This window comes from Meles meles, chromosome 3 (genome assembly GCF_922984935.1).
Source record: "Meles meles chromosome 3, mMelMel3.1 paternal haplotype, whole genome shotgun sequence".
Taxonomy (NCBI): domain Eukaryota; kingdom Metazoa; phylum Chordata; class Mammalia; order Carnivora; family Mustelidae; genus Meles; species Meles meles.
In genome coordinates this window covers 99754902-99782657 of record NC_060068.1, presented here as the reverse complement: position 1 = coordinate 99782657, position 27756 = coordinate 99754902, and the positions used below count along the sequence as shown (strand labels likewise).

Below are 27756 nucleotides of genomic sequence, written 5' to 3'. Positions count from 1 at the left end.
CTACCAAGCACCTAAAGAAGAGTTAATACCTAGTCTCTTTAAACTATTCAAAAAATAGAAGAGGAAGGATAACTCAGATTCATTCTACGAGGCCAGTATCACCCAGTTACCAAAAACAGATAAAAACATTAGCAAAAAGATAAGTACAGGCCAATATCTCTGCTGAGTCCAGATGGAAAAAGTCCCCAACAAAATATCAGCAAACCAAATCCAACAATAAATTTAAAAAATCACAGACCATGATCAAATGGGATTTATTCCAGGGATACAAGGATGGTTCAGTATTTGCAAAACAATTAACATGATACATTACATCACAAAGAGAAAGCATTAAAAAACATGATCATTTCAATAGACTCAGAAAAAAGCAGTTGACAAAGTACAAAATTCATTCATGATAAAAACCCTCCTGCAAGGTGGGTCTAGAGGGAACATACCTCAACATAATAAAGGTCATATATGAAAAATTCACAGCCAACATCATACCCAATGGGGAAAAACTGAGAGCCTTTCCCCTAAGGTCAGGAATAAGACAAGGATGTCTACTGTCACCACTGCTATTCAACATACACCAATCAAACAACGAAAAGAAATAGAAGGCATCTGGATTGGTAAGGAAGAAGAAAAACTCTTGTTATTTGCAGGTGACTTGATAGCATATACAGAAAACCCTAAAGAGTCCATAAAAAACGACTAGAATTGATAAATAAACTCAGGATACAAAATCAATGTGCAGGAATCTGTTGTATTTCTAAACACTAACAATAAAGCCGCAGAAAGTGAAATTAAGAAAACAATCCTAATTACAGTTGTACCCAAAACAATAGAATATCTAGTAATAACTTCAAAAAGGGAGGTTAAAAGACCTACACTTTGAAAACTATAATACAATGATGAAAGAAATTCAAGATGACGCAAAGAAATGGAAAAGACATTCCATGCTCATGGATTAGGAGAACAAATATTAAAATCTACAGACTTAATGTGATCCCTATCAAAATACCAACAGCATTTTTCATAGAGCTGGAAAAAATAATCCTAAAATTTGTATGGAACCACAAAAGACCTCAAATAGCCAGTTTTGAAAAAGAAAAACAAAAGGAGAAATATTGTAATTCAAAACATCAAGTTATATTACAAAGTGGTAGTAGTTAAAACAGTATGGTACTGACATTAAAGTAGACACATTAGTCAATGGAATAGAAAAGAAAACCCAGAAATAAAACTACAACTATATGGTCAATTAATCTTTGATAAAGGAAGAATGAATATACAATGGGAAAAAGCCAGTCTCTTCAACAAATGATGTTGGGAAAACTGGACAGTTACATGCAAAACAATGAAAATGGAACACTTTCTTTCATCATATACAAAAATAAGTGCACAATGGATTGAAGACCTAAATGTGAGACCTGAAATCATAAAAATCCTAGAAGAGGGCATAGGCAGTCATTTCTTTGATATGAGCAATGGCAGTACTTTTCTAGATGTGTCTTCTGAGGCAAGAGAAATAAAAATAACCTATTGGGACTACATAAAAATAAAAAGTTTCTGCACAGTGAAGGAAATAACCAACAAAACTTAAAGACAACCTACTGAATGGGAGAAGGTACTTGCAAATGACATACCTGGATAAAGGGTTAGTATCCAAAATATATGAGGAACTGATATAACTCAACACCCAAAAAACAAATAATACAATTAAAAATGGGTTAAAGACATGAACAGACATTTGTCCAAAGAAGGCATGCAGAAGGCCAACAGACACAGAAAAGATGCTCAACTTACTCACCATCAGGGAAATGCAAATCAAAATTACAATGAGATAGGACCTCTCACCTGTTACAATGGCTAAAACAAAAAATATAAAAAACAACAACTGTTGGTGAGGATATAGAGAAAAAGGAACCCTCTTGCACTGCTGGTGGGAATGCAAACTGATGCAGTCACTGTGGAAAATAGTATGGAGTTTCCTCAGAAAGCTAAAAATAGAATGCCTTACAATCCAGTAATCACACTACTGAGTAGTACCAAAAAGTACGAAAATGTTAATTCAAGGGGATACATGCATTCCTATATTTATAGCAGTATTATTTATAATAGCCAAACTATGGAAGAAACAGAAGTGTCCACTGATAGATGAATGTATAAAGAAGATAAGGAATACTATGCAGTCATAAAAAGAAAATGAAATCTTGCCATTTGCAGCAGCGTACATAGGGCTAGAGAGTATAATGCTAAGTGAAGACAATCAGAGAAAAGACAAATACCATAGGATTTACTCATATGTGGAATTTAAGAAAAAAACAACAAATGAGGAAAGGGGAAAGAGAGAGAGAGACAAACCAAGAACAGACTTAGAGAACAAACTGATGGTTACCAGAAGGGAGGTGGGTGGAGGGATGGGTGAGATAAGTGATGGGGATTAAAGAGGGCACTTATCAAGATGAAAAAATGTTCTTATATTCTAGCCAGATGGGTCACCTGGAAATCCTTAGCTACCTCTCAATCTTAAAAAATCAAAATTTACAGGGGCTAAAAAGTATTTATATCAAAGTGGGACTTTGGGCTTGATACAATCAGAACAATTTTAAAAAGAAACAAGAAAGGAAAAACTTCATGTGTTATGTGATTCAATATTAATTAAAGCTGTGTCTTGTACCAACAGAAATACATAGCCTAGACTTCGGGAACAGAGTGATATTAGACAGTGACCAGCATGGTACTGGGGACACAGTAGGTGATTAATACATATTGGTATCACGTATCAATAGGTAACGTACTTTGTGTCCAGGCACAACAGTGGATCTTTGGAACGGGACAACAAACAAGATGGTCTCAGACTTTCTGTGGCTCAATGCTATTTTATGTGCCTTTACACAGTTGGGAAGTGCTAAATGTTTCCTTTGATGAGTTATTTGCATAAACAAATGGAGAACTGGTACTCCTGGCTGGCCTTGTGTAGCTGCAGATTCCAAACCCAGGAAGGTGTGACGTATGGTCTCTTACTCTTGCTTTCTAGAACCCTAATAGTACCTAATGCTTCGAGGGGGCTTGCCCTATTCCACTCCATCAAGCACATGACGTGATTTATCTCGTGCAATCCTCACTACCACTATATGAAACAAGGACAATCTGTGAGGGGTATCCTCGGACACGGGGTCCCATCCGTCCCGGTGAACAGAAAACCGCCTACCTGGCGATGACCCAACTTTGGCTTTCCTTCTATTGTATCCCTTGCTACTACCATTAAATTCCGTTTCCTTATCGTGGTGTGATCGGAGAAGGAGCGTGGGACTCCAACGGTAGTCTCATTAACTTCAAGCTATTAAAGGGGAAAATGCGGAGAATCCCGGCAGGTGCAGATGAGGCCAGTTGGGCTGAGAATTAAGTGAAATGATAAGCAAGATAAAGGGAGAGAATCAAGAGAAGATTTCACTGGAGGTTAAGAGAAAAATAATGAGCTCTTTTTTAAACACAAAAGAAGGACATAAGTGCTGGAGAAGGAATCCAGGCTGCTGGAGGCTGGCAGGGGGTAATTTATTGATTGACAAGTAAGAATGTGCCCAAAAGAGAAACACAGAGGAGGAAAATTATTTGCTGCAGTTTTCACCATGGGAGATGTCCAAGGAGGCAAAAGATGTAAATTTCCCATGGGAGAAGATTATGAAGTAAGATTCTTCAAGTCCTCCGAAGGAAAAACACTGCCTTTTTTTTTTTTTTTAAAGCCTCCATGTTGTTGATGAACAAGCATCAAACCACCAACTCACACATCAAGAAGTTGGTCTGAAACTGTTTGGAATATAGGAAACTGGGACTAATTATTCCTCAGTCTCATAACGACAGGATCAAAGGAGACCGAGATTCGCTCAGGGAACAGACTCAATGGGTTTCTGTGGGTTCTCCCACAGAAAGGAGGAGAATCTAAGACTGGAGGCAAAGGAAAGGCTTCTCATCGGGGAGCGTGCTGGAGAGGGGATGCCTCAAAGGCCACAGGGAGCGTAAGCAGAGTTGGTCCAAATGTTACAGATGCAAGTTACATGATCTATCTTGACAGGGGAAGTTACCAGCAGAAATGGAGATGCCTAAGGATGGCTAGGGGAAATGGAACCATAGTACAGTTCAGCATGTAAACAAAGGGCGCGGACACCCCTCTCCCCCTTTACAAGGACAATCTGCAGCTGTTCAGGCTGGGGTGGTGATTTAACACTCTCTTGTTAATTTCTAAGTCTTTGAAGGCATCTGACTCTCGGCTCTTCCCAACTATTTACTTATCCTTCACCAGAATGCTTTCGCTTCAAATGACATTCTCTTTTAGATATATTTATAGATCTATAATTTTTTTTGTCTTTAATTATAGAGAAGAAGATAAACCCAGCCCTTGAGTTATGATACCAAATATAGGGAGGCATTTTCATTTTTTAAGGTTACAGATTTAAGCAAGCTAAGTTTACAGACTGTTTGGAATTTCAATCTTTCAACATATAAGGCACTTGCAAATGCTTCTGCATATATATATATATATATATATGAAAAAAATATATATTTTCTTCCCTAGGAGGGCCCAACGCCAATAAAGCTCATCTGTGCATGAGTTATAGCTTTTTCCCTTCTGATAATCAGTAAGAATTATACAAAGGCATAGCATTGTTAGCAAACAGAGAGAGCAATCTAATTCCACCTGATCATTTGTTTTTCCAGAACATATCTTACCACAGATGCTGGCAGGATGGTTTCTATAGAAAAGCGGTCCAATTAAGGGGGAAATTTCTGTTAGGTCAATTTTAATGTCCAATGCGGAATCTGAATTTGTGAATATGAAATAGATTAATAATGCTCTTGTGCCAGGGGAAAAAAGAGAATTCTTTTCTCAGTGGTCAAGAATAGGAGAAAACAGCAAGAGTTTTTTTTTTTTTTTTTTGGTAAGGGAAAGTGAGATACATAAAAGGTTACCTTCAATGCTAACAAAATAAAGACAGGTCTAACATCTGAGCGTGAATCCTTTGACCTAGGTAAAGAATTCTGCACTTTTGCTGACTGATGGCTTGGAGGCGGAGGCAGAGAATCTAAAAGAAGCCTTGTCACCAGAATCCTGGGCCAACTTTTGACAACCTTCCATGAACTATGGGGCTATCATCCTAGAGGCCACTCCCGTCAAAGAAAGGGCTGTAGTTTCTTCTCTAGGAAGCACAGAACTTTTCTCAGCTCAGTGAGAACTTAAAAGTTCACCGGTCACCCAAAAAAGGTTGATAGAGCATGGGAACATACCTCGACTTTATCTAGAGACTCAACCTGATGACTTATTTTCTGTTATCTCCTTATCTTCACTTACAGGGTTTTTCTTTTTTTTTCCTTCCCAGTTAGAGTCTGTCTGTCTGTATGTATTCATATATTTCTGCATCTTTAATGGGAATGTCCTTTAGGCCAGTGATATGAACATTCACTGAAGAATCTTAAATACTGAGGTTGATGTGGCTTAGGCAAATGACCTTGGGTCCTTTGATCGAGTTAGAAGTCTTTCCTTTCCCACCTATTCTCAAAACTATATGTTCTCATCTCAAATTAATAACTGGGGTTTACTGATGATATCTTTGTACTGAGCATTCCTAATTTCCAACCTGAAGCTAGCTATCTAGTACTGAATGGTTAATACTAAAAACCAGATCCTATGCTGGTAAGTACTATGATGTAGGGCCCTCTTGATGGCAAAATTAATACTTTGAAAGCTTAAATAAAAGGCCCAAAGCAGGGGCGCCTGGGTGGCTCACTCCATTAAGCATCTAACTCTGATTATGCCTCAGGTCATGACCTCAGGTTCCCGGGGTTGAGCCCTGCATTGGGCTCTGTGCTTAGTGGGACATCTGCTTGAGGATTCTCTCTTTCCCTTTCCTTCTGCCATGCACCGCTCCCCCCACCCCTCCCTCGGTTGGCTCGCACACACGCTCTTAAAAATAAAATAAATAAAATAAAAGGCCCCAAGCCATACAAAGACAGAGCTGGGATTCGAATGCAGAGTTCTTCCTCTAAACTCTTGTAACTGCTCTACTAGACTGTCTCCCACAACAGTTCCAACTGTGGGCTTTCCCTCCCTTACCAGAGGATAAGTGGAAATAAGTCGGCCTCACATTTCTTCTGGCAACAAGAACATTTTGCTCACACATTCTGAACAAACAAGCAATTATTCTGCTTTATTTTAAAGTATCCATGTGACTTGTTCGCTCAGCTCCCACATCCCTCTGTGTACTGTCTTGACTCATATTTTGGGTTTGTTCAGAGAAAATAGACTGCATTTCTAAGTCCTAGGGAATTTTAACTGGCAGCCAACACATTTTGGGTTGTGTTGTGATTTTGAAGATATGCTTCTCTTTAAAATACATGAAGGCGCAAAAGAAGAAAGGTTCCTCGATCACTGGCAACAGGAATATCTGAGCCGACAAACCACAGTTCCCTTTGAATGCAGGTTCCAGTGACCAAAGCCCCTTTCAGAAGCCTGGGGAACTGGTCTGTGCTGGAGAATGAAGGAGTTCCCCCACAGGTGTGTCTCCTCGGTCTACTGGGGCCCAGAAGACACACAAGGCAGCATTCCTTAAGGTCTGCTGCCCAAGTCAGTAGTCTGGGCTTACTCAGTGCTGGGGCTTCTCCCACTGGAGCCTTCCAAGGCTCCCACATTCTGCTAGCTCTCTGTTATTTTACAGAACCTACCATGAAATGAATATTTGAGTACCATCCGATCATTTTAGGCTTTTCAATTTTTACTGAACACCTTCAGATCTGCTGTCCTTCATTCAAGCCTTTTCTTTCTGTTTTAGATGGTTTTCTGCCCCTAGATACACCTTGATATCCTGGACTGTGGGACAGGAGGTTAGTCTCAGATGGTCCCTGGTTATCTTGGAGATTTTTGGCCAGTGACAGAGAGAAGAAAAATGATGACAATAACCATGATCGCTCTGGTGATGACACAGTAGGGAAATCAAGGAGCACAGAAAAAACACGTGTAATACCAAACGGGCTCCCCCTCTGGAGTGCGGGAAAGCTTTGGTGGCCACTCTTTTAGATGGGTGGTGAGAGCCCTTAGTGAATGCCAGAGAAATAAATCGCCCCTTCCTGGAGCCAGTGGGCATTTGTCTCTGTTGTTCCTCTGGGCACGGGCTCTGTTCTCTCTGCATGGATGGCAGAGCAAATCTTGCTTCGGAGGCAGTCAAGAGCTTTTTAAAATGGTTCTGCACTGCTAACCAACCTCAGTCACTTCTTTCTCTCTGGCCCAGTTCTTGCATGGAAAATTGAGGTAATTTATATGTCGTAAGCAGTCCTGACAGGTGCACTCCGTCTTGGCTTCCTCCAGCCCCAGGACTAATCGGAAGCTTATCTTTTCCTTTGTGTAATAGGGAGCTGTCAGGTTCTATGACCCTCCAAACAATTCAATCACTCATGGGAGGGTTCACCTTGGAGGGAGGACGCCTTCATACTGGAGAAGGTCCGTGGAGGCCACGCCCTGACATGTATCAAAACGGTGGCCAGCGAGAGGCCGGAGGGCGACATGGCCACAGCAACAAGATGCCGCTGGCTTCCTCCATTTAAACCCTTTGCGTCTGCCAATAACTTCCTGGTTTGTGCCGACAGCTTTTCTGCAGTGATGAATATATCTGTCTTGGGTGCTGAACATTCAGCTATCAGTGCAAAGAAGGGCTGTTTCCAAAAAGGACCAGTGCAGAGAGGAAAGGGCTCGCACTGCTCTTGGAAGGGAAGAGCAGATTCCTTGGCAAGGTCTGTGATGCCCAGCACGTCTGGCCACGACCTGCCTGCCTTGTCACCTGCACTGTGCTGTCACCACACATTTCCTCGTGCTCAGGATTCCGGAAACTCTGGCGTTTGTTCCATCTCCTGCTCACCTGTGCAACCTCCCACCTCACCGCCTTGGCCCACAGCACGTCCTCTGCCTGGAATGTCCCTCCCACTCCTCGCCTCACCTACCTCCTGCTTCAGCTCAATTAGTAGTTGCTCAGGAACTTGTTCTCTGCTCTCCCCAAATGGGTCAAAGTCTCCTGTCTGTTCTCCTGTGTACCGTCCACCTCTCTTCAGCAGCCCCCACCGGTGTCAGTTTCATATTGCGGGGGGGGGGGCATTTGATCTGTGCCCTTTCCGACCAAAAGAGACTGTAAGATCCATGAGGGCAAGAACCGGGTCATGTTTGCTGCTGCCGCCTCAGGGCCCGTCGCAAGGCCTGCTTAGAGTAGGGACTCAAGAAATCCTTGAAGATTTAGTGAGACCCGGGTGGTGCGTCTGTTCTTAGTTGATTTGACCATGGCATAGGGCAAAGGTACATTTAATCAGGACTGATGTGACAGTCAACTGTGGCTTCAGGTGCAGGGATGACTTTATTGTGGGAAACAACAATGGGGACCAAATATGGCTGTCTTTGGTTACTTCTGTCTCAGTATCTAACCTCACAACTCCCGAACTCATTGATAATTTTATGTACCCCCACTTCCCTCACTACCCCTCCCCCAATACTTTTCTCAGATGCTCTTTGAATTTGGAGAGCAAATGATTTTTTTTTTTTTTTAAATCAAGCTCTCACATGTTTTCTAAACATCTGCTTGTTTGTAAATGCAATGGAATAATTGGAGGAAGTTGGCTCCCCTTGTGTCGAGATATTTTGGCATTTAAATGGGGCGCCTGGGTGACTCAGTGGGTTAAGCCTCTGCTTTTGGCTCAGGTCATGATCTCAGGGTCCTGGAATCAAGCCCCGCATCGGGCTCTCTGCTCAGCGGGGAGCCTGCTTCCCCCTCTCTCTCTGCCTGCTTCTCCACCTACTTGAGATCTCTGTCAAATAAATAAAATCCTTAAATAGGCAATGTCCTTATTTAATTCAAAGTTGCAGAACTCTGGACCCTGAAATAATGAGAGGAACTGGGATCACAGAGCAGAGAAGCAAATGCTAAGGAGCTCGGGCAGGGCTGACAGCAGCATCAGGCAGGGATGCATCAAGTCGGTACGCTTTTGCTATCAGACAAAGGGGCATAACCACCCAGTTTCTCACGGATGGTCAGCCCCGTGAGGGCAGCCATTTATATCTGGGACCATGGATGTGTAACCTTCCCTTTACAAATGATGATTAGAGAGATGCTAAGCTATACAGAAGGAGACATTTGTGAACAGGGATGGTTTCTAGATCAGCTAATGCAGCGTTCCTGCTGCAAGAGGTTTCTGACAATGTGAATAAAACCTCCATTGGCTCAGATGGTTGAGAACCCTGGATTTTGGGGAAGCTGGATACCATGATGGCTAAAAGGGGGGAGTCTACTATCAGAGAGCCAAGGATGACTTCTTGTTCTGTCCCTTGCTAGTGAGCAACCCTGCACAGACTGTTAAGCAGTTTCCTTATCTGAAATGGCAACAACAGTTTTTTTGGTTTTGTTTTAAAATTTTATTTATTTGTTTTTGGGGAGAGAGGCGGGGATCACATGTGTGAGCGAGTGGGGGCAGGACCAGAGGGAGGGTAAGAAAGAATTATAAGCAGACTCTGTGTGGAGGGCAGAGCCTGATGCGGGGCTCGATCTCACAACCCTGAGAATCACGCTCTAAGTAGAAACCAAGAGTCAATCGCTTAACAGACTGAGCCACCCAGGTATCCCTGGCAACAACATTCTGAAGCTCACGGAGTTCAGGTGAAGCTTCAACAGGGAAGTAAGCAAGGTGTCTGGAGCTGTGCCAGACACCGTTAAGTGCTTAGTTCATGTTAATGAACTTGGAAGTGAAGAATCTTTCCCCATCAATGTGATTCTGAGAGGGCAAGGCAGGAAGAGCAGAGTGAAAATGCCACCAGGTGAACGCCTTCTTCCTTGACCCAGTTCTTCCAGCCAGCGATTCCCGGAGTGAGGTCTACTGCTGTGCAGCTTGAGGTAACAGTGCCACAAGCTGTTTGTTCGTGGTCGACGATAAGACAAGGAGCTTAAGACAGAATCAATGCATTGCCTCCTTCACTGAGAAAGTCCGGGTCTGGAAAATAAAGTGTCAGCTGAACAAGGCAGTGGCTGGGTGACGTGATGATTCATATTCTGGTACTTTATCTGTAGACTGGCACTGGGCCAAAGGCCACATTTTGAGGAGAATGTCATAAAGAAAAGTGATCCCATGAGCTGAGCAAAGGGCTTTTCATGTGATGCCCTTGGTCATGGTCAGCTAAGTTTGGTGGAAAATATCGCATGTCATGTATCTTTTTTGGAGTCTGATATCCTCTATCAGTATATTAAAGGTCCCAAGAAACCCTGAAGTAAATAAATTTGTTTAAATGTGTTTAAGTAGGGGTTTCCCCATATACTCTTGAGCAAAAAACATGTGTGAGAGTGTGTGTGTGAGAATGTGTGTGTGTTTTTATCACTGCCTTTAACATTTTTCTGGTAAAGGATGGAAGCCCATCGGATCACAACGAATGACAAGGGTGTGACCTCATTCTCCTCCGTTCAAGCAAATACAAGTTAACATCCTTAGGTAGAAAGTTCTTTTCCTTCCAGCTCAATCATTCTAAAGAATCCAGAGAATTAAATATTTTTTTCTGTTGATAAAAATCTCCTTTAAACACGGAAGTACCCTTATAAAATGTCTTCCTCCAACCAGGTCCTTTGCACTCCCTCAAAAGGGATCTTCTTATACATTAACCTCTAGGGAAATAGTTAAAATCTTTTTCTCAGATAAGGACAGGTATCGAAAATGCTACATCAATGTATCAGGTAAAGCCTGGTTTGCAACATACAAGGACCAAAGTGATCCTGTCTTCTGAACTTGATGCAAAACCCATCTGTATTCACTATTTTCTACAAAAATTTTATGGATAATGAGCAGGAGCCCTAGAATTTCTTCTGTGGCTTCAAATTAGTTCTTTGCATGAGCTGGTTGCAGAAGGGATCTAGGCACGTATTTCTGATCTCTGGTTCAGCAGGTCTAACTAAGACGATTCCGTTCTCGGTTTTGTGAACGCTCTAAGGTTTCTTGGGCCGTGCATGCCCACACACGCAGACCCGAGCAGGAGTCACTTCAGGGGATGGGACTTATCCCTCTCACCGCAGCAACAGTGAGCTCATATTTCAGAGCCAAGACCTAGTTTGGGGACAGTGTCTTTCCCATCACACTCATAATTCAGGTAATTCCACCTGAAAAATTCAGAAATTGGAGGCCCTTTTCTCCTTGAACCATCCAGTTGTGCCTGGATTTTCTGCTTACTGTAAAAATATACAGAGAGCTAGCTCTTGAAAGGAAAAGATGGGTGAAACTATACTGATAACCTCTCTTTTGAGAAAAGTCCATCTGGGTCTGTGTGGATTAGGTTTGAGACAAGGACAAGATCCTTGCTTGCAGGGCCTGAGAAGGGCCAGCCGCTGGCCTGGCCTGGCCAACCTTACCACACCTCTGAAACGCACACGAGTTAATGACTGACATCAAGAAGGGAACAGATTGCAGTCTAGAATACAGTCCTGGCTCATGACTAGAAGATAAACCGCATAGGCCATGGAAACAACAAATTTTCTTCACTAACAGGATTCTTTTCTTTTTCTAATATTAGTGTGCTTCTCAGCTTCCCAACCGCTATGGGAAATTATATTTACCAGTTCCTATCACATGCAAGAAGCCATGGTAGCCTTCAAAGGGGGTAAGAGCAAGAGACAAAGTGACCTTGATCTTAAACCAGGTATAGGATTCTGCTTATATTTACATTAACACTGGATCTGATTACCACACTGGAAAGGCAGCAGAACAAAGGCAGCTTTCAGATGAAAGAAAATATTTTGTAGCCCAAGAATGCACTCTGAATCTGAGGCAGCTTTGGAGTCAGTACAAACACAAATTCAAAATCAGGCACAATGGATTGCTGGTCCCCTGACGTCACACTGCTTTGAATCTTTACAATTATATTCATCAGACTTTTCCTGAAACTCTTGGTCTCCGGGTGACAGACAAGAGGGGAGGGGAGAGGAGAAAGGGAATAATGCTGACCATCCACTGTTCACAGGGCATCATGCCACATACTGCTGGCATATTACCGTATTTTATTAACAGGAGTGATTTCCATCTTACCAATGACGGCTGATGTGTGGCCTGTTCCCTTTCCTGGAGACCTGCCGTATGGTGTTAAGATCAGAGACTCCGGAGTCCGTGAGAATGTGGTTAAAAATGGGACTGCCACTTAGCATCTATAGCCTGTGAGTAAGTCATTTCAGCTCTGAAGTAAAGTTCTTCATCTGTAAAATGGGTATGACAACAGCACGCCCCCCACAGGGTTGCAGAAGATGGTGTTTGTAATGTACGCAGCAGAAAGTCTGGCACACGGTACATATTTAATGAGTGTCTGCAAAAGAGTTCTCTCTCAGGGCACACTGGCCATCAGGTGGGCTGCCTGCTGATTCCATAAGGACTAGGATGGGGAAAGAACGTGAGTTTTGAAGGGCAGAACCGCTCACAGGCAACCTAAACTTTGATGGCTTGTGGAAGCTTACTCCAAATCAGATCACTCAGAATAGGGCCAACTTTGTTTTGATAATAAGGTTGCCCTCAGATTATTCTATGTAGTACCCTGAGGTAAGGGGAAGGAAGAAGTCAAAGAAAGAACTTCACAATGAAACCAGAGAACCTTCCCCTTGGAGCGGAACTTTCAGGTCATCATCGTGCCAACGCCCCACAAACCCAGGTGGTCTTCGGGACTGGGATAGAGCTGAGAGGTATGGGAAGGTCCCTTGGCTCTGCTCCCGCACGTTCTGAGTCAGTGAGCTGGGAATGATTTAAGCCATCCCAGAGTCTGATCATCACCCAGGTTTGGTAAACCATGACCTAGTTCCAGGCATCCTTTCTGCTCCTCCTTCCCCCAGCACCACATGGGAAACTCACCTGTGCGCAAGACACAAGCAGCTTCTACAGTTTCCTTGACAGGCTGTCCTCTAGTTCCTGCTGACTCAGAGTATGGTTTACATTGCATATTCAGATGAACAGACCAGATATTCTCTTTTGATATGAGAGGAAGGATAGTAAAAACATGAATTCCAGTCCAAACACTACCACTCACCAGCTGTGTGACCTTAAGCACATTACTTAACCTCTCTGACTTCTGGTCTGACATCTCTCTCTCTCTCTTTTTTTAAAAGATTTTACTAATTTATTTGACAGAGAGAGTGAGAGAGCACAAGCAAGGGGAGCAGCAGAGACAGAAGGAAAAACAGGCTCCCTGCTGAGCAGGAAGCCCAATGCGGGGCTCTATCCCAGGACTCTGGGATCATGACCTGAGCTGAAGGCAGACACTTAACCGACTGAGCCACCCAGGCTCCCCTGTTCTCACATCTCTAAAATGAGGTTTATTTCAGTCCCTCCGTAAAGGCTTTATCTCAAAGATAAAATCAGTCAATATATGTACACTGTCCCTGGAACACAGCAAATCCTCAATAAATGTGGGCTCCTCTCATTATTATTCCAACAGAATTAGTTCCTTTGCCCAACATCGAACACAGCTAACATTGTCTCACCGAACACTGGCCAAAGAACAGGACGGAGATATCCCCAACACTCATCCCCACGAGGCGAAGTGCATCAAAATGCAGAGGCTTGTCGGGGAGGGTCGTGCCCGAGGTTCCTGTGGAGTGCTTTCTGATCCCATAACTGAAACCCCATGACACAGACAGATACAATCAGATAATGATGGCAATCAATAATGATAACAGAAATTATTATTTATTTTCATAAACACAGACTATGTGCGTCCCGCTGAGTTACACACATCACATGCCAGCATTCTCTTTTGGGGCAGTCAATCAATGGGAAATCTCAATATCCACCAGCCGGGGCAGGAGGGGGAGGGACGGAGCGAAGGTTGAGAAATTACCCACACCAGAGTGACACGTTCACGGAGTTAATCTAATCCAGGGGGCCATTGCAAGCCTGTGAATATGGAACAGGCTTGATTGATTTTTCACTGCAGTAGCTAAACACTTCATTGTTGTTTGCAACAAATATAAGGAAAGGAAAGATGAAAGTGTGAAAGGGTCGGATATTAAGTCCCAGCACAGCAATAAATCACAAAATGAAGCCTAGAAAAATTAAAAATGGGTAGGGAAAGGCTGTATCTGTGTCCTAAGAGGCTTAGGGTATCAAAGCACAAGAGCCAAAATTAAAATCTGGGCAGGGCTGGCGGATCCTGACTCACCCAGTAATCTTCCCTGAACCTGGGGTTATCCATCGTCCATGGGTACTGTAGAGGTAGCGAGAAAGCATAAGGGTTGTGTCTAGACAGCAAGTATTTGCTTCTCAGAGCCTCAGTTTCCCCCTTTTGTAATGGGGATAATTACATCCTTACCATTAGAAAGAGGAAAATACCAATTCATGTCCTACTTGCCTCCCAGGATCCATGGGAGCATCCAATGAGATCCCCAGCGTGAAAGACCAAATACCCTGCAAGATGCATCTTGGAAACCCCTTCCTAGGCCTATACCTCCTTTCCCTCTGTTCTTCCTCTGATACAGCAAACTTCTGCGCTGGTCTCGCAACCTTTATCCTCTCCACTGTTTCTCAAAGAGCAGCCCAGGGACTGCAACGCACCAGAATCACCTGGGGGGGTTTCAGGAGGGGTCTGGTCAAAGATTCACTGGGTGCAACTCAGACCTTCTATGCCAGAAGCCCTAGAGGGAAGGGACTGTACTCAACAGAGCCTCCCAGGTGCCCATGAGGCATTCTGAATTTAAGAACCACTGTTTCCATTAATTTCTGGTTGCGGGCACTTGCATCCTGTTCCTACCTTCCTCTTGAGGAAAGGGAGGGTGTTTCACTCATCTTTGGGAGATCCACTTGGCAGTACGTACCTAGCATACTACCTGACACACAGCAGGCACTCGCCAAATAGGATAAAATACAGTAAAAAGTTCTACATGTCAGATGCCATCCCCCTTGTTGTCTCAATCAGGGGCCACACAGTACACAGTACTGAGTAATGGGGAAGGTCAGGACCTCTGGGATCACAGAGACCTGGGCTCCATTCTTGGCTTTGTCATTTATTATCTGTGGGGCCTTAAGCCAGTGCTTACCTCCCCGAGCCTCTGTTTACACATCCCGTAAAACGGGCATGATGCCAAGTCACAGGATTGCAATGAAGAAAGAATTGTAAATCACGCATTACACACTCTCAGCCCAGAGCCGGTCCCTAGGAAAGGTTGAATACAAGCAGTTGCTTAACATAACCCCCTGGTGTGTTTAATCAGTTCTTTAGAAAACAGATCAGGTAGTTCACTAGCTGTTTCACTGAAAGGATCACTTTTGGGAAAAGAACTAGTCTGTTTAATCAACCTTACTAAGCCGTGACCTGTTAGCCACAATCCTCAAAATGACCCCTTGTGAGTTCGGAGCTGGCAAACGCTCATGCTGTCCGAAGGTGTCTGATGGTGGCGGGGGGATGGAAGGGGGGGCTTGTGCATGTGTCCAAACAGCCATGGGCAACATTTGCAAACATCAGGGTCACCCTACATGGAAAAATGTTAGTCCAGAATGTCACGTGTGTGTCTGGAGGCTGAGAAGAAGACGGACTCAGTCTCCAGCATCCAGCTCATATATAAAACAGCAGGTCATTTCATCTTTCTAGAAGAGTGCACCCACTGTGTCCCCACCCTGTGACAGACAAACCTTTGCAGCCCTCAGTCCTTGGTTCCCCCTCTTCCCCCAAAGTAAAGCTCATGCATTAAGAAAGCTCTGCTGAAGAAGTCCAAGGTACACAAAGAATGAAATTCCCCTGCTCTCCGATCATGAACGAAGATCTTCTTAGAAGGCAGAAGCTATACGGAATCCTAATGAATTGGATAGATTTGGTTCGCATCCCAGTTCTGCCATTGCTAGCCATGAGATCGTGGGTAAGATCCTTGCCCTCGCTAAGGCTGTTTCCACTTCTGTGTAATGCATTCATTTGACAAATATGTGGCCCTACCACATCCCATGAGTTGTAGGTGCTGGGGCTGCGGGAAGAAAACCCAGTGTGGCTCTTGCTTTCCTGGAGGTGGAGGGGAGGTGGAGGACCAGCAGCAAATACACGGGTGATATCTCAGGCAAGGATACAGACCAGCGAGAAGGGGCAGGGTAAGGCCACCGAGGGTGAAAGGGAAGACCCCAGTGTATGATTTTCCCTAGGGAATTCTAGGAGAGCTTCTCAGAGGAGGCAGGCTTTGGATGATCCAGAGAGAATAAGAGAACTTACCCGGCAGAGTTACTGTTAGACTACATGACCTAAGGATATGAAATCCAACATCTGGGATAGAGTAAGCACCTAATAAACATGGCCATTGTTGTTGTTGTTATTATTATTATTATTAGCTGCAAGGAATATTTGGGTAAACTCCATTAGAAAACTGGAATTCATCACAGCCCCTTCAGTTTTGGCAAGTCACAGCGTGGGAGATCACACCTTCTGATATCTACATTTGTAACTGGTTAAAAAACATTCCAATCTGGCCTAGGTTCCCAGGGCACTGGCAGCGAACCATAATGAGGCAAATAATAACTCCAGGCTCCTCCTGCCGGGAGGAATATGCTAAGTGTGATTTCTCACCACCCAGCTCCCATCCCAGGCTGATGAAGTTACTACAGCTATGAGTTTCTGTTGCCTAGAAAGGGCTCTGAGGGCTGCTTACATCTTGCTAGTGGGAGGCTGGACAGGAAGGCCAGGAGAATCTTGCTAAGCAGAACTCCTGAAGACCCCAGGGTCATTGCTCCTGCACACTGGGGTCAGGGATCTGAAAACCCACTGTGTATGAATGTGGAGGTAGGAGAGAAGGTGGAATGGGTAGGGAGAGAGAGAGACAGGCATCCTGATCTGGAATGATAATGGTACTAATGAGGAAGAAAGCCATTTCAAATCCTCCAACGTGTGTGTTCAAGTGTTAGAGCGATAGCTCTTGATTTTTAGTCCCAGCCTTGGAATCACCAGTTGGCAGGCATTGGGCAAGTCACTTCTCTTTCTGAGTCTGCACCAGATTTAAGGGCGCAGGTCCATGGCAAAGGAGATCAAGATTTGGTTCTCAGTTCTATGTGACCCTGTGCACATTACTTAACCTCTCTGAGCCTCATCTCTACAATGGGTAGTTGATAGCAAACTCTACCGCGGGTGACAGCTAAGGCAGACACAGTGTGCGGCACGATGCATGGGATATAATAAATGCTCAGTAAATACTAGATACCAGCATTTTCACTGGCCCTTCCCCTGGCTGTTCTGAAGGTAAATCAAGGGATTAGGTAAGAAAACATTGGTGATATAAATGGCACTTTACAGCACTAAGGTTTTGTTATTAAATTATCATCATGAGTATTGCTTTGAATGCTATATACTTAGCAGTCAATATGGTTTTCATAGAAGTGCTTCTCATAGCCTTTCTGGATAGTGAGTGATTGGATTTACAAGGCTATCTCTTCTGCGAAAAAAAGAAAAAAAAGGCCACATTCTTGCTTTGAAAAGCTGAGGCTCCTAGCACTGAAACGGAACAGGTTCATTACTCAGTGAGGATTAATTAGCTGTCGGGGATTATTAAATGTTCTCACTCTCAAGACCCACACAGAACTGGAAAGTATGAAAAGTGAGCAAGAGGTAATCGTAAGACAGGGAGGGGGGAAACGCCACAAGTGCTAGCAATGCAAATTTCGAGAGAGGAGCATGTTAGTAAATTACAGTCTGATTAATATCATGTCAGCTCATTCTCTGTTTGGAGTCATTGTTCTGAATCTACGGTCTTCAGGGATGTTGGCGGTTTTTTTTCCTCTACTACTGGAATCAAAACGGAAAGGAGGCTGGCCTTTTCAGTGTTTTCATCCAAAGAAAGCCGCAGTGTGGAGGATTACACTGAAACGTAGGATACTGGAAAGCCTAGGAAAGTAGATTGGGTGAAATCAAATATGGGTATTTACATTATTATAGCAAATGTGTCTCTCAAGTTGATGTAATAACTATTGAAACGATTGAAAAGTAGCAGAGGCCCATAAAAAAATGATAGCTCAGGGGAGCCTTAGAGATGATAAATTCCAGTGACCACAGACCCCTGTCTCAACCCTGATGAGCTTGTGTTAAACACGTAGATCTCACTGGATCTCCTCCCTCTGCTGAAGGGAAATCACTGGGGTCGGGTCCCGGGAATCCGGAGCTCGCACGGTGGATGTAAGAGCACAGACTCTTTAGTCCTTTGTGTGGCAGCCTGGAAACTAAGCCTGGACAGAAGAAATGTGATTTGCTGGCCCAGGGTCACACAGCTGGTTAAGATGAAAGCAAGAACCAGAATTAGGGTTTTCTAACTTGCAACTACACCTCAAGGCCTCCTTCCATGTTTGATGGGTACCGAGCCTGATTCAACATCTCTGCTCTAAGGGAAACATACACACAGGCCTTCTCTTCATCATGGGGGCCACATCTCTGAGCACCAACCACAGGCATACAAAATCCTATGGGATGCCAGGGACGCCAGGAACTACAGATGGCATCTGAGAGGGTCTGTCCACAGAGCAAAGTCAAGGTGACATCCGGGCAGAAGGTCATAGTGTGAACCCCCCAGTGGCACCCACAGGATTGCTAAGTTCCATGGGGCCAAAGATGATCTTATTCCCCTTGGGCAGCTAGCAGATTGTCTGCCACTAACTAGGTATCAGTGATTTGCTTGTGGACTGAGTACAACAGTATAAAAAGTACATGAAAAGGAAAAGAATATGAACTTTCTCATATCAGTAGGGAGTAATAACAGCTATGATAACGATAATGATGAAGATAATATCATACCAACAGCAGGGGACAAACATTAATGAGTGCTTTCTGGGAGTGAGACACTCTAAGGATAAGCACTTTGGCACACACAAGACAGTGTGGATTTCTCACAAAAATCCCAGGAAACAGTGAATCCTTGTAATGCACAGGGACTTGGCAGGCACAAGGACTTTAATTAATATGCCCAAGGTCCCCAGCTGGAAAGCAATGGAAACCACAGTTCTGACCCAGGACAGACTGACTCAGTGTCCAGACTCTTCACTACCCTACCCTTGGCTCTGCAAAACCCCCAAGCCTTTAGAGCATTGGGCCAGCCTGATACGGAAGATTTGCATGGCCGTTCTTTAGGCTGGAGGCACAGGCTGACAAGAGGAAACAGAGCCAGTCAATGCTTATTTGCTCAGAAGACTGAAGACCAGATACCCATGAGTACAGGGTAAACACCAGACAGCTTAGCATTGTGGCCAGCAACGAGGCTGTGTTCACAAAGCAGCTGCTGGGGGTACCGGGGTGGCCCAGTCAGTTGAGTGTTTGACTCTTGGTTTCAGCTCAGATCACAACCTCGGGGTCATGAGACTGAGCCCCATGTTGGGGTCTGCACTTAGCAGGGAGCCTGCTTGAGATTCTCTCCTTCTCCCTCTGCCCTTCCCCCTGCTTACACTTTCTCTCTAAAATAAATAAATAAAATCTTAAAAAAAAAAAGCATCTGCTGCATAAAGAGAGGAACAAAGGAATTAATGAACAAATAAACAAGCGAGCTAATGGGCACACACTGATCATTCAGCTCCCGTATCTGCTTCTAAACCTCGAGTGACAACCTCTTTTCTGCGCATGGGCTGCGCTATGCCTTTTCGGTTTTTGGTCTTCAGTAGAGCAGCTGGTATCTGAAAGCACGTATCTGACACAGTTTTGAAAGCCCCTCGGGGCCAGGGCTGGTCTCAGCATGTGCCTGCTTTGCCTCTCATGTTAAACACATCCAAAACCACTCACCACCGAGTCCTGAACCCCTCTAACCCATCCAGAGAGCCTTCTCTTAAAAGTTTGCTTTTTAGAAATCCATTTTTAACACCATTTTCCTAAGAGACCTTTCCTGGTCTCCCAGAGTCAAATATAATTTCTTCCTCCATTGACAAAACTCTGACACTCCCTGCATTTATCTTACTCTATTTCGTGCCATAAGTATTTTTATAGTAGACCTACAAATCTCTTCTTTACCGGACTGTGGATTTCTGGAGGGCAAGAAGGGAACCATTTAGACCAACAGGCGAGATCACATATTGAAGACCAGCCATGGAAAGAGGGCTTTCCAACCGCGGCACATTTTTAGTCAAGTATGAGGTTTGCTGTATACACAGAGAATCTACAAATAACTTGCCTGACCAAAGTTCAAAAGGGTTAAAGTGACCACATGAGATTCTGGTGAGGAGCAGAATTCAAACCCAGGCCCATTACATTCACAAGTTCACATTCTGAATCACAAGATTCCAGCTTGCCATGTGGATAGTCCCATCCCCTGCCCTTGAATACAAAAGACACTCAGAACATTTTTGATGGAGAGCAGACAGAGGCTGAGGATACAGTAAGGCACGACAGTGGCCACATGGCCAGTCCTGGGGACATAAAGGAAGGACACGCTTCTGCAGTCATCAGAGCTCAGACCTGTCCTCCTCCTACCTCTGCTTTATCTCCTTCACTCACACATGACGGTTGCAACCAAGAGCAGGACGCAGCCCACAGCCACACCGGGGAGTCCTTCCTCGGTGCCCGGTGACCAAGAGAAGCAAAAGACAGGGGCCAAAACTGCCCCGGGACTCACCCTCAAGGTTGTGATGGTGGCGGGATCCCGGAGCCGGCCCTCCTCATCTTTCAGATTGTAACCTTCTGGCCTCTTATCACGCTCGCTGACTTTCCACAGCTTCACGGTTTTATCTGTGGAGGGCAGCCAGAGGAAACCAAATTACAATGAAAACCAGCTTGTCAGGGAGTTTTGTGTGTGGAGGGGTGGGGTGGGGGAAGCAGGGGGAGGTGGAGGTGAGGACGGAAGGAACTGCTGGTCAGGTCAAGGATTCAGGGCATCACCTCATGCTGTCTGGAGGCAGAGCTCATGTTTCAGAACAAAACCATATATTGTGCCTAGACCAGTGGTTTTCCTGATGATGGCCTATGAAATCTGGAGCTTATATTTTATTTTGGTTCATTCAGTAAAATTGTTTTCAACAAAAATATTTATTAAACACTGAACAAGAGCAGTCACATATACAGAACTAGCTGTGTCACTATGTTATTAGCACTGGTCATGGAAAATTTATTTAATGCTCACTACAACTCCGAGAGGTAGGTACCCCCATTTCTGTGTCCCACCCAAGCAAGGACTGTCCTGGCCATGACCTGAAGGGCCCTTGGTGAGCCACACTTCCTCACCCTTTGGGTCTCACTGTCTGCCCCTCTGCCCCCCTCGCCCTGTGCTCCTGCCACACGGCTTCTCTACAGTCCCCATACCTGTTGTCCCCACTCCTGCCTTGGGCTTTGCACTAGCTCTGCCTTTTCCTGGAAAGCCCTTGACCCTCTTCTTCACGTGACTTGTTCCTTCACCCTGCTCTGTTCATGTTCTACCCCTAGAGGGGCCTTTCTGAGCCAGTCGGCATCAGAATGTCCCCACCATTCTCTTCGCCTGCTCCTCCGGCTTCAGGGCCTCGTCTTGCTACTAACTCTGTGATAACGGCTTTGTTTCTTCTCCCTCATGTGAATGTAAGCTCGCCAGAGCCAGGGATTCTGTCTCGTCCATTACTACACATCTAGCACGTACAACGGCGCCCGGGACACAGTATGTTCAGTAACTATTAGGTGCGTGAACGAGTGAGTCCCATCTATACCATGCATCTTGCTAGCCGTACTCAGAGATATCAAGTGGTAAGAACATTCATCCAAAAGCTCCTTTCCCCTTGCAGTCTCCTTGGAATCCCCCAGCTGGAAACTGCCTTTCTCCCCCGTGTGCTGTTCCAGTACTTTCCATCACTGGCTGACACCTGTCATTCGCCATAGCAATAAAGCAGGGCAAGATCTCCAATGGGTACGGGGGTGAGGCAGGCAGGGGGAACGAGTGAGAGGGGCTGGGGGCTCTGGGTGGCAGGAGATGGCACACCCCACCAGCAGATTTTTGATCCCATTTCTAAGAAAACGTGTTTGGGCCAATCAGATCAAGGTGTGGGCCACGTGCCTTTGCAGACTTTCCTGAACGGGTCCTGCATTCATTACTTGTATGCATTCTAGGTTTTCTTATAGGAGGCAGGGACTCGAACGCCTTCCTCCTCTGTATCTTGCTCTGCGCCTGGCCTGCACGGGGTAGGCTTGGGAACCAGACAAGCTTGGGCCAGACGCTCACTCCCTCTCCAGCCAGCCACATGGCCAAGGACAGGGATTCCCAGGGAGCAGGTGTATAGTTTCTTCAAGTGACAAACGGGAGCACCAGATTTATCAGGAAAAAGAGCACAGAATGCCCCATTCAGTGTGAACTTCCGAGAAACAACAAATGACTTTTTAGTATAAGTATGTCCCAAATATTTCAACCTTATAAATAAAGGCACCTAACTTCTCTATGCCTCGGTTTCTTTACTTGTCAGTTGGGGAAAACAGCACCTTCCCCCCGGGGCTCTCAGGAAGACGGAATGGAACACTGGGCATGTAGTGTTGAACACAGGGGTGGCCTGCTAACAATGGTTGGCAAAGGGCGGCTGTTATTAGAATTTGCAAAGGGGGCAACTATTCTCTGATAATAACATGTTGCTCTGTGACTGTGACAGTTTTATCCTGTGGTGATGTCAGCACATCCCGTTTCCTCTGCAATACTGTGGGGAGATAAGCCGCCTCTCCCCCAGCCTCTAGTAGGGTTCCCTTTCTCCATCATCCCCTCATCCCCCTTCTCCACATCTCCTTGCCAAAGACCTGGCCTTCAGAAGTCTGAAATGTACCCCATCCTGAAGTCGGCTTTCAGCAACCAAGGCTACTTTAACAGGTCAGTGCCCCTGTTTCCTATTATCTGGGGACAACTCCAGCTGGTCATGTGTGCTGGCAGATCTGGCCAGGCTGCTAAGTGTAAGGTGTGTGTGCCCTGAACCATGTGCTCCCTCGGCCTGTACTGGGACAGAAGGCAGGGAAGCCTTCCCCAGCCCCAGAGTGGAATTTCTGCACTTCCTGTCCATACGCCGGCAGTCCTCGGCTCTTACCCTTTTTGGATGCCCTGTGCCCGCAGGCGCTGCATTTCAGGGTGAGAAAATGAAACAAAAGCCCTGCTTTATGCAGTGGCTGGATTAGTGACTGGTCAGCTGTGACTAGAACAATGCAAATCAGTGATGTTTAACACCCAATATTTCCTACTGCTGGGTTTTGGAATATATCCTGTCCCCTTTGCAAGGCGATTCTCCTCTTCTTTATTCTTATTATGAACAATACATTGCAACACAGGGAAATAGAGAAACCACAGGTAGAACATAAAGAGTAAGAGTCAACTATAATCCGGGGCGCCTGGGTAGCTCAGTGGGTTGAGCCTCTGCCTTCGGCTCAGGTCATAATTTCAGGGTCCTGGGATTGAGCCCTACATCAGGCTCTCTGCTCAGCAGAGAGCCTACCCCCCCCCTACCTTTCTGCCTACTTATGATCTCTCTCTGTGTCAAATAAATAAATAAAATCTTAAAAAAAAAAGAATCAACTATATATAATCTCTCTGGTCAGGGATAATCCTTGTTAATGTTTCACAGAGATACTTGTATTTTTTCTCTGCGTTTTTTTTGGGGGGGTGGGGTACAAACTTGTAGCAATACTGCATACACAGATTTTGTATTTTCTCATTTCCTTCTTGTATTACACAAGTGGCAAATATAATTGCAAAAAATAAAAATGAGCCAGAAAGTGGAAAAAAAAAAAGAAAAAATTAACATTTCCCTCAATTCTGCTAGACAAAGAACACTATCAGGAAAATTTTGTATACATCCTTTCATTATATTTGTGTGTGCAATTATATCACCTTTTAATATATGTAATGTGCTATGCATAGTTTATAATATGCTTTTTTCCCAATCATACCTATCCATACTAACATCTAGTCCTATAAATATCTACTTTAAAATAATAAGAATTTGTTAATAATTAAAGGTCAAATAAAGGGAGATTTATCAGTAAATTATGGAAAACTCATACAAGTGAATGCTATGCAGTCACTGAAAACGTGATGATATTTTAGAAGAATATTTAACAACCAGGAAGATATTCCTGTTGTTAAGTGTTATATTATTAAGTAAAAAAAAATCTTGCTGCAGAACAGCGTACAGATTAATCTCATTTTTTTTTTTAAAGATTTTATTTTATTTATTTGACAGAGAGAGAGATCGCAAGTAGGCAGAGAGGCAGGCAGAGAGAGAGGAGGAAGCAGGCTCCCTGCGGAGCAGAGAGCCCGACGCGGGGCTCGATCCCAGGACCCTGGGATCATGACCTGAGCCGAAGGCAACGGCTTAATCCACTGAGTCACCCAGGCGCCCCGATTAATCTCATTTTTGTTAAGAAGCAAAAAGATTTATCCATTTATCTACATCTCTGCTTTTTTCTTTAAAAGACATTAATACTGGTTCTTTCTAGGTGTAAACATTGTATTTTCTTCTTTTTGCTTCCCTGTTTTTTTTCTAATTTGTTTTTATGATGAACACACACTATTTCGGTAGCATGCAGAATAAATCAAGTATATCTTTCCCTCTCATTATAAGAATTAAGACAGAAGTAGAAAGCTAGAAGTAGAAAGCAATGTGTTTTCACCTGCCAAGTAATTTCAAAGTCTAGATTCACAATGGAATGTTGGTTTTATTTTTCATGAAAAATGATAAAGTTGAAAATATATGCCAGCAGAACATAAAAACTACACCCAACTGTAATGAGATAAGCACTTTTTTTTTTTTTTTTAAAAGATAATTGATGGCGAATTCAATCCAATTCCCTATGGCTGGGTTGCCTGGAGTCATTCTCGACTTTATTATCACACAATTTTTCTTGACTTAGTATCTTGAAGCTTTGTGGATAAAAAAGTGTAAGAAACATGTGGCTGTTACTATGAGTAATGACTTTTTCTTTTTTCTGGCTCGCTCTCTGAGTAGTTTATCATTACTTGTGGCAGCTTTTAAACACAATCTTATCATCTATCTTCATTTTCTCTTTTGTACAGTAATTCCAATTGTCTTTCATTAATTTTTGCATGTTAACCTATTTGGCTTAAGGGGAATTCTCAACCTCAATATTAGTACAAAAAAGAAAATCACATAAGAACATGGGAATTTTTCTTCTAAGAATCATTTTGAGATGCTGTTGGCATATGAAATAGCATCCCAAATGGGAAGATAATATCCTTGTTAATCAAAAAACTATTTAAAAACTCAATTAACAGAACATTATGCTATATAATTAATCTTCATTGCATTTCAATGATTTCCATCCCATCGCCCTCCCCCCTCAAAGCAGCTAATAAGTCTTTGGATTCTATAGTAATAATCAATAGGGTAAATTTCATAATATGAAGTCAGCTAGACAGAGCAGATACTCAGACAATCTACCTCTGCCTGAAACAATTAAGCCAACATCATCAGAAGTCTCTTTTATTCTAAAGGGTTGGATAGGCAGAGCCTATTTTGCATTTACCAGCGAAACAAACAAAAAAGAGGAAATATTCATGTGGTCTGGCTTTCAAGAAATCAGGGGTGAGAAAAGTAGGGTGAACAATACAGACAGTTCTGAGAAAGAATTAAAGTACTGAGAATCTGGAAAAACAGATGAGTGGAGATCTGGTCATGTTGACATAAGCCACACGGATAGCCTCAAACTGGCTATTTCAGAAGTGCGAGTGTCTAGACTTGGACCCTGGCTTTATAATCAAGAGAGTTTGGGTTCATATATGTTAAAAACTTCTCCCCCCCCTTTTCAGAAGAGTAAAATAAAATTTGTTGTAAAAACTTTAGAAAGTGAAAAATGATAAAAGGAGCAAATCTACAAGACACTCAGCATGCACGATCCAAAATTAATCATGCTAAATCTTGCGATGTGTTTCCTTTCTGACTTCAGGGACACTAATATATGTCTGATCATATTACATACATGTGAGCAATACCTTGTCAGTGCTGGGGATCAGCACAAAGCAAATTCCTAGCTTCTTGACTTATATTTAAATGTATATTCCTCCTAGGCAGACTCACACGTAGGATGAAATGAAGCATTCTTCAGCTTATTTGCTTGATAGAGGGTTTTCAATTTTTATACATTAATCTTCTTAATTTTACGCTAGTCAATTAGTGCCCTTTAGTATATGATTTTATTCTGAACTTTTCTGAGTGTAGATGGCTTCTTTCAGCAAGGGTATTAATGAACCTTAAGGGTAGGTCTTTCCACTGTATAAAGGTTTACCATATTAATACGAATCTCTATCCAACCCTCTATGTCCTCTCTCTCTGACCTAGTTCTATCAACTCCCCCTAAAACAACAAACGGTATCGGAAGAGTGTGGAGGGAGGGAGAGAAGAACAAATCACTTCTTGGTCTATTCTTTGGTAGGCTCCCCACTCTTCTTGACCTGTGCTCCTGGCCTAGAACTTGATGGTGTAAGAGAGACACAGCCATCTCCTTTACAAACCCCCAAATATATTCAGGGATTAATAATTCCTACTCTGTATGCCAAACTCATAGGGATGGCATATTGAGTTTTCTGAAATGTCTTCCCAGAACACTGAGTAAATCTTAAGAAAGGAAGTCATATTCTAAAAACACCTGGAAACCATCTGCATTATCGAAAGCTATGGATAATAGGTCTCTCACATAATTTGGTCATAAATTTGTTATTTTTGAAAAGAGTAAGTGCTATGTACTGGGGGCCTATCCTGGGCCAAGTACTCGGGTAGACATCTTGCAAACGCAGTCTGGAAGTTTTTCAACAGCTTGCAAGGCAATAAGAAAAACTGAGCCCCAGAGAGATTGAAATACATGGTTTGCTGATTTTATCTCTACAAATACCAAACAGGCAAAGTCACCTCCACATACCATTAGTAGACAGAAGGAAGTAGGCTGCATTCTGCTGAGGGAGCCATCTTATTTTATTGATTTTTTCTTCTATTTCTAAGCTCTTCAGGTAATCGAACTCGGGTTCATGGCTCTGGAATGTGCTGTAAACATTGTATTCACCCCTACGATGAACCTGATTTTTGCTCTGTAGGAAGAGAAAAAAAACACATACACACACACACAGAAGATGAAATCACGTAAGCCAACTACAAATTCACCAATTCCTTCTTTTTGGGGGCAGAGTCATTGGGGTGGGATGGGCAGGCCATGTCAGTGTAGAATGAGGGCAGAACCAAGGCAACAAGTTTACCTTAGCTTACTGGCCTCCCCAGCATTTGATCACGAACCCCTCTGTTGGTCAACACTGGGACCTTCAATATAAAACTATTTATTTATAAATTATATGCATGAACTTCTGCACTAATACATGGTATATATAACATACACAGAGGAATAGATATTAAAATAGGATCATTTAGAAATACATATCACTAGAAATTCTAATCTTTTCTTTCTATGTCCTAATGGATGTCTTGGACACCCTTTGGAGTGAGCCATCCCACACCTAAGTCCACACGTCTATTAATCCCTCACAAAGACTCCAAAGCTATGGCATCTGTACCTTTCACTGGCCTTTTAACATCTTACCAGATCCTCAGAGAACCTCAGAGAACCTCTGAGAGGTCGGCAGTGCAGGAAAATGGACAAGAGAGACTCAGAGGTACTAAAACGACCTCTCCAAGGTCACACAGCTTATACACAGCAGTTTTGGTCATCAGATCTCTCCCTCCCCCCATTTTCTTCCGACATGAGCGACAAAACAGACCTGAGTACAGAGATGCCACTGGAGTCCCTGGGAGGACTGTTGGACTTACCCCTTCCGCCCGCCCCTGCTTCCCCCCAGCTCCCTT

At 43.7% G+C, this 27756-nt stretch overlaps 1 protein-coding gene across 7 annotated transcripts in view; it reads right to left on the bottom strand.

Moving 5' to 3' along the window:
• The window catches only part of PPP2R2B (protein phosphatase 2 regulatory subunit Bbeta), a 453354-nt gene that overhangs the window by 81642 nt on the left and 343956 nt on the right, over positions 1-27756 (bottom strand). For all 7 annotated transcript variants that reach the window (XM_046000716.1, XM_046000715.1, XM_046000714.1 and 4 more), the window contains 2 exons: positions 26825-26990; positions 20577-20689 (listed from right to left, as the gene is read on the bottom strand). In XM_046000716.1, coding sequence (XP_045856672.1) covers positions 20577-20689; positions 26825-26990 — 279 coding nt within the window. The remainder of the gene's footprint in view (positions 1-20576; positions 20690-26824; positions 26991-27756) is intronic.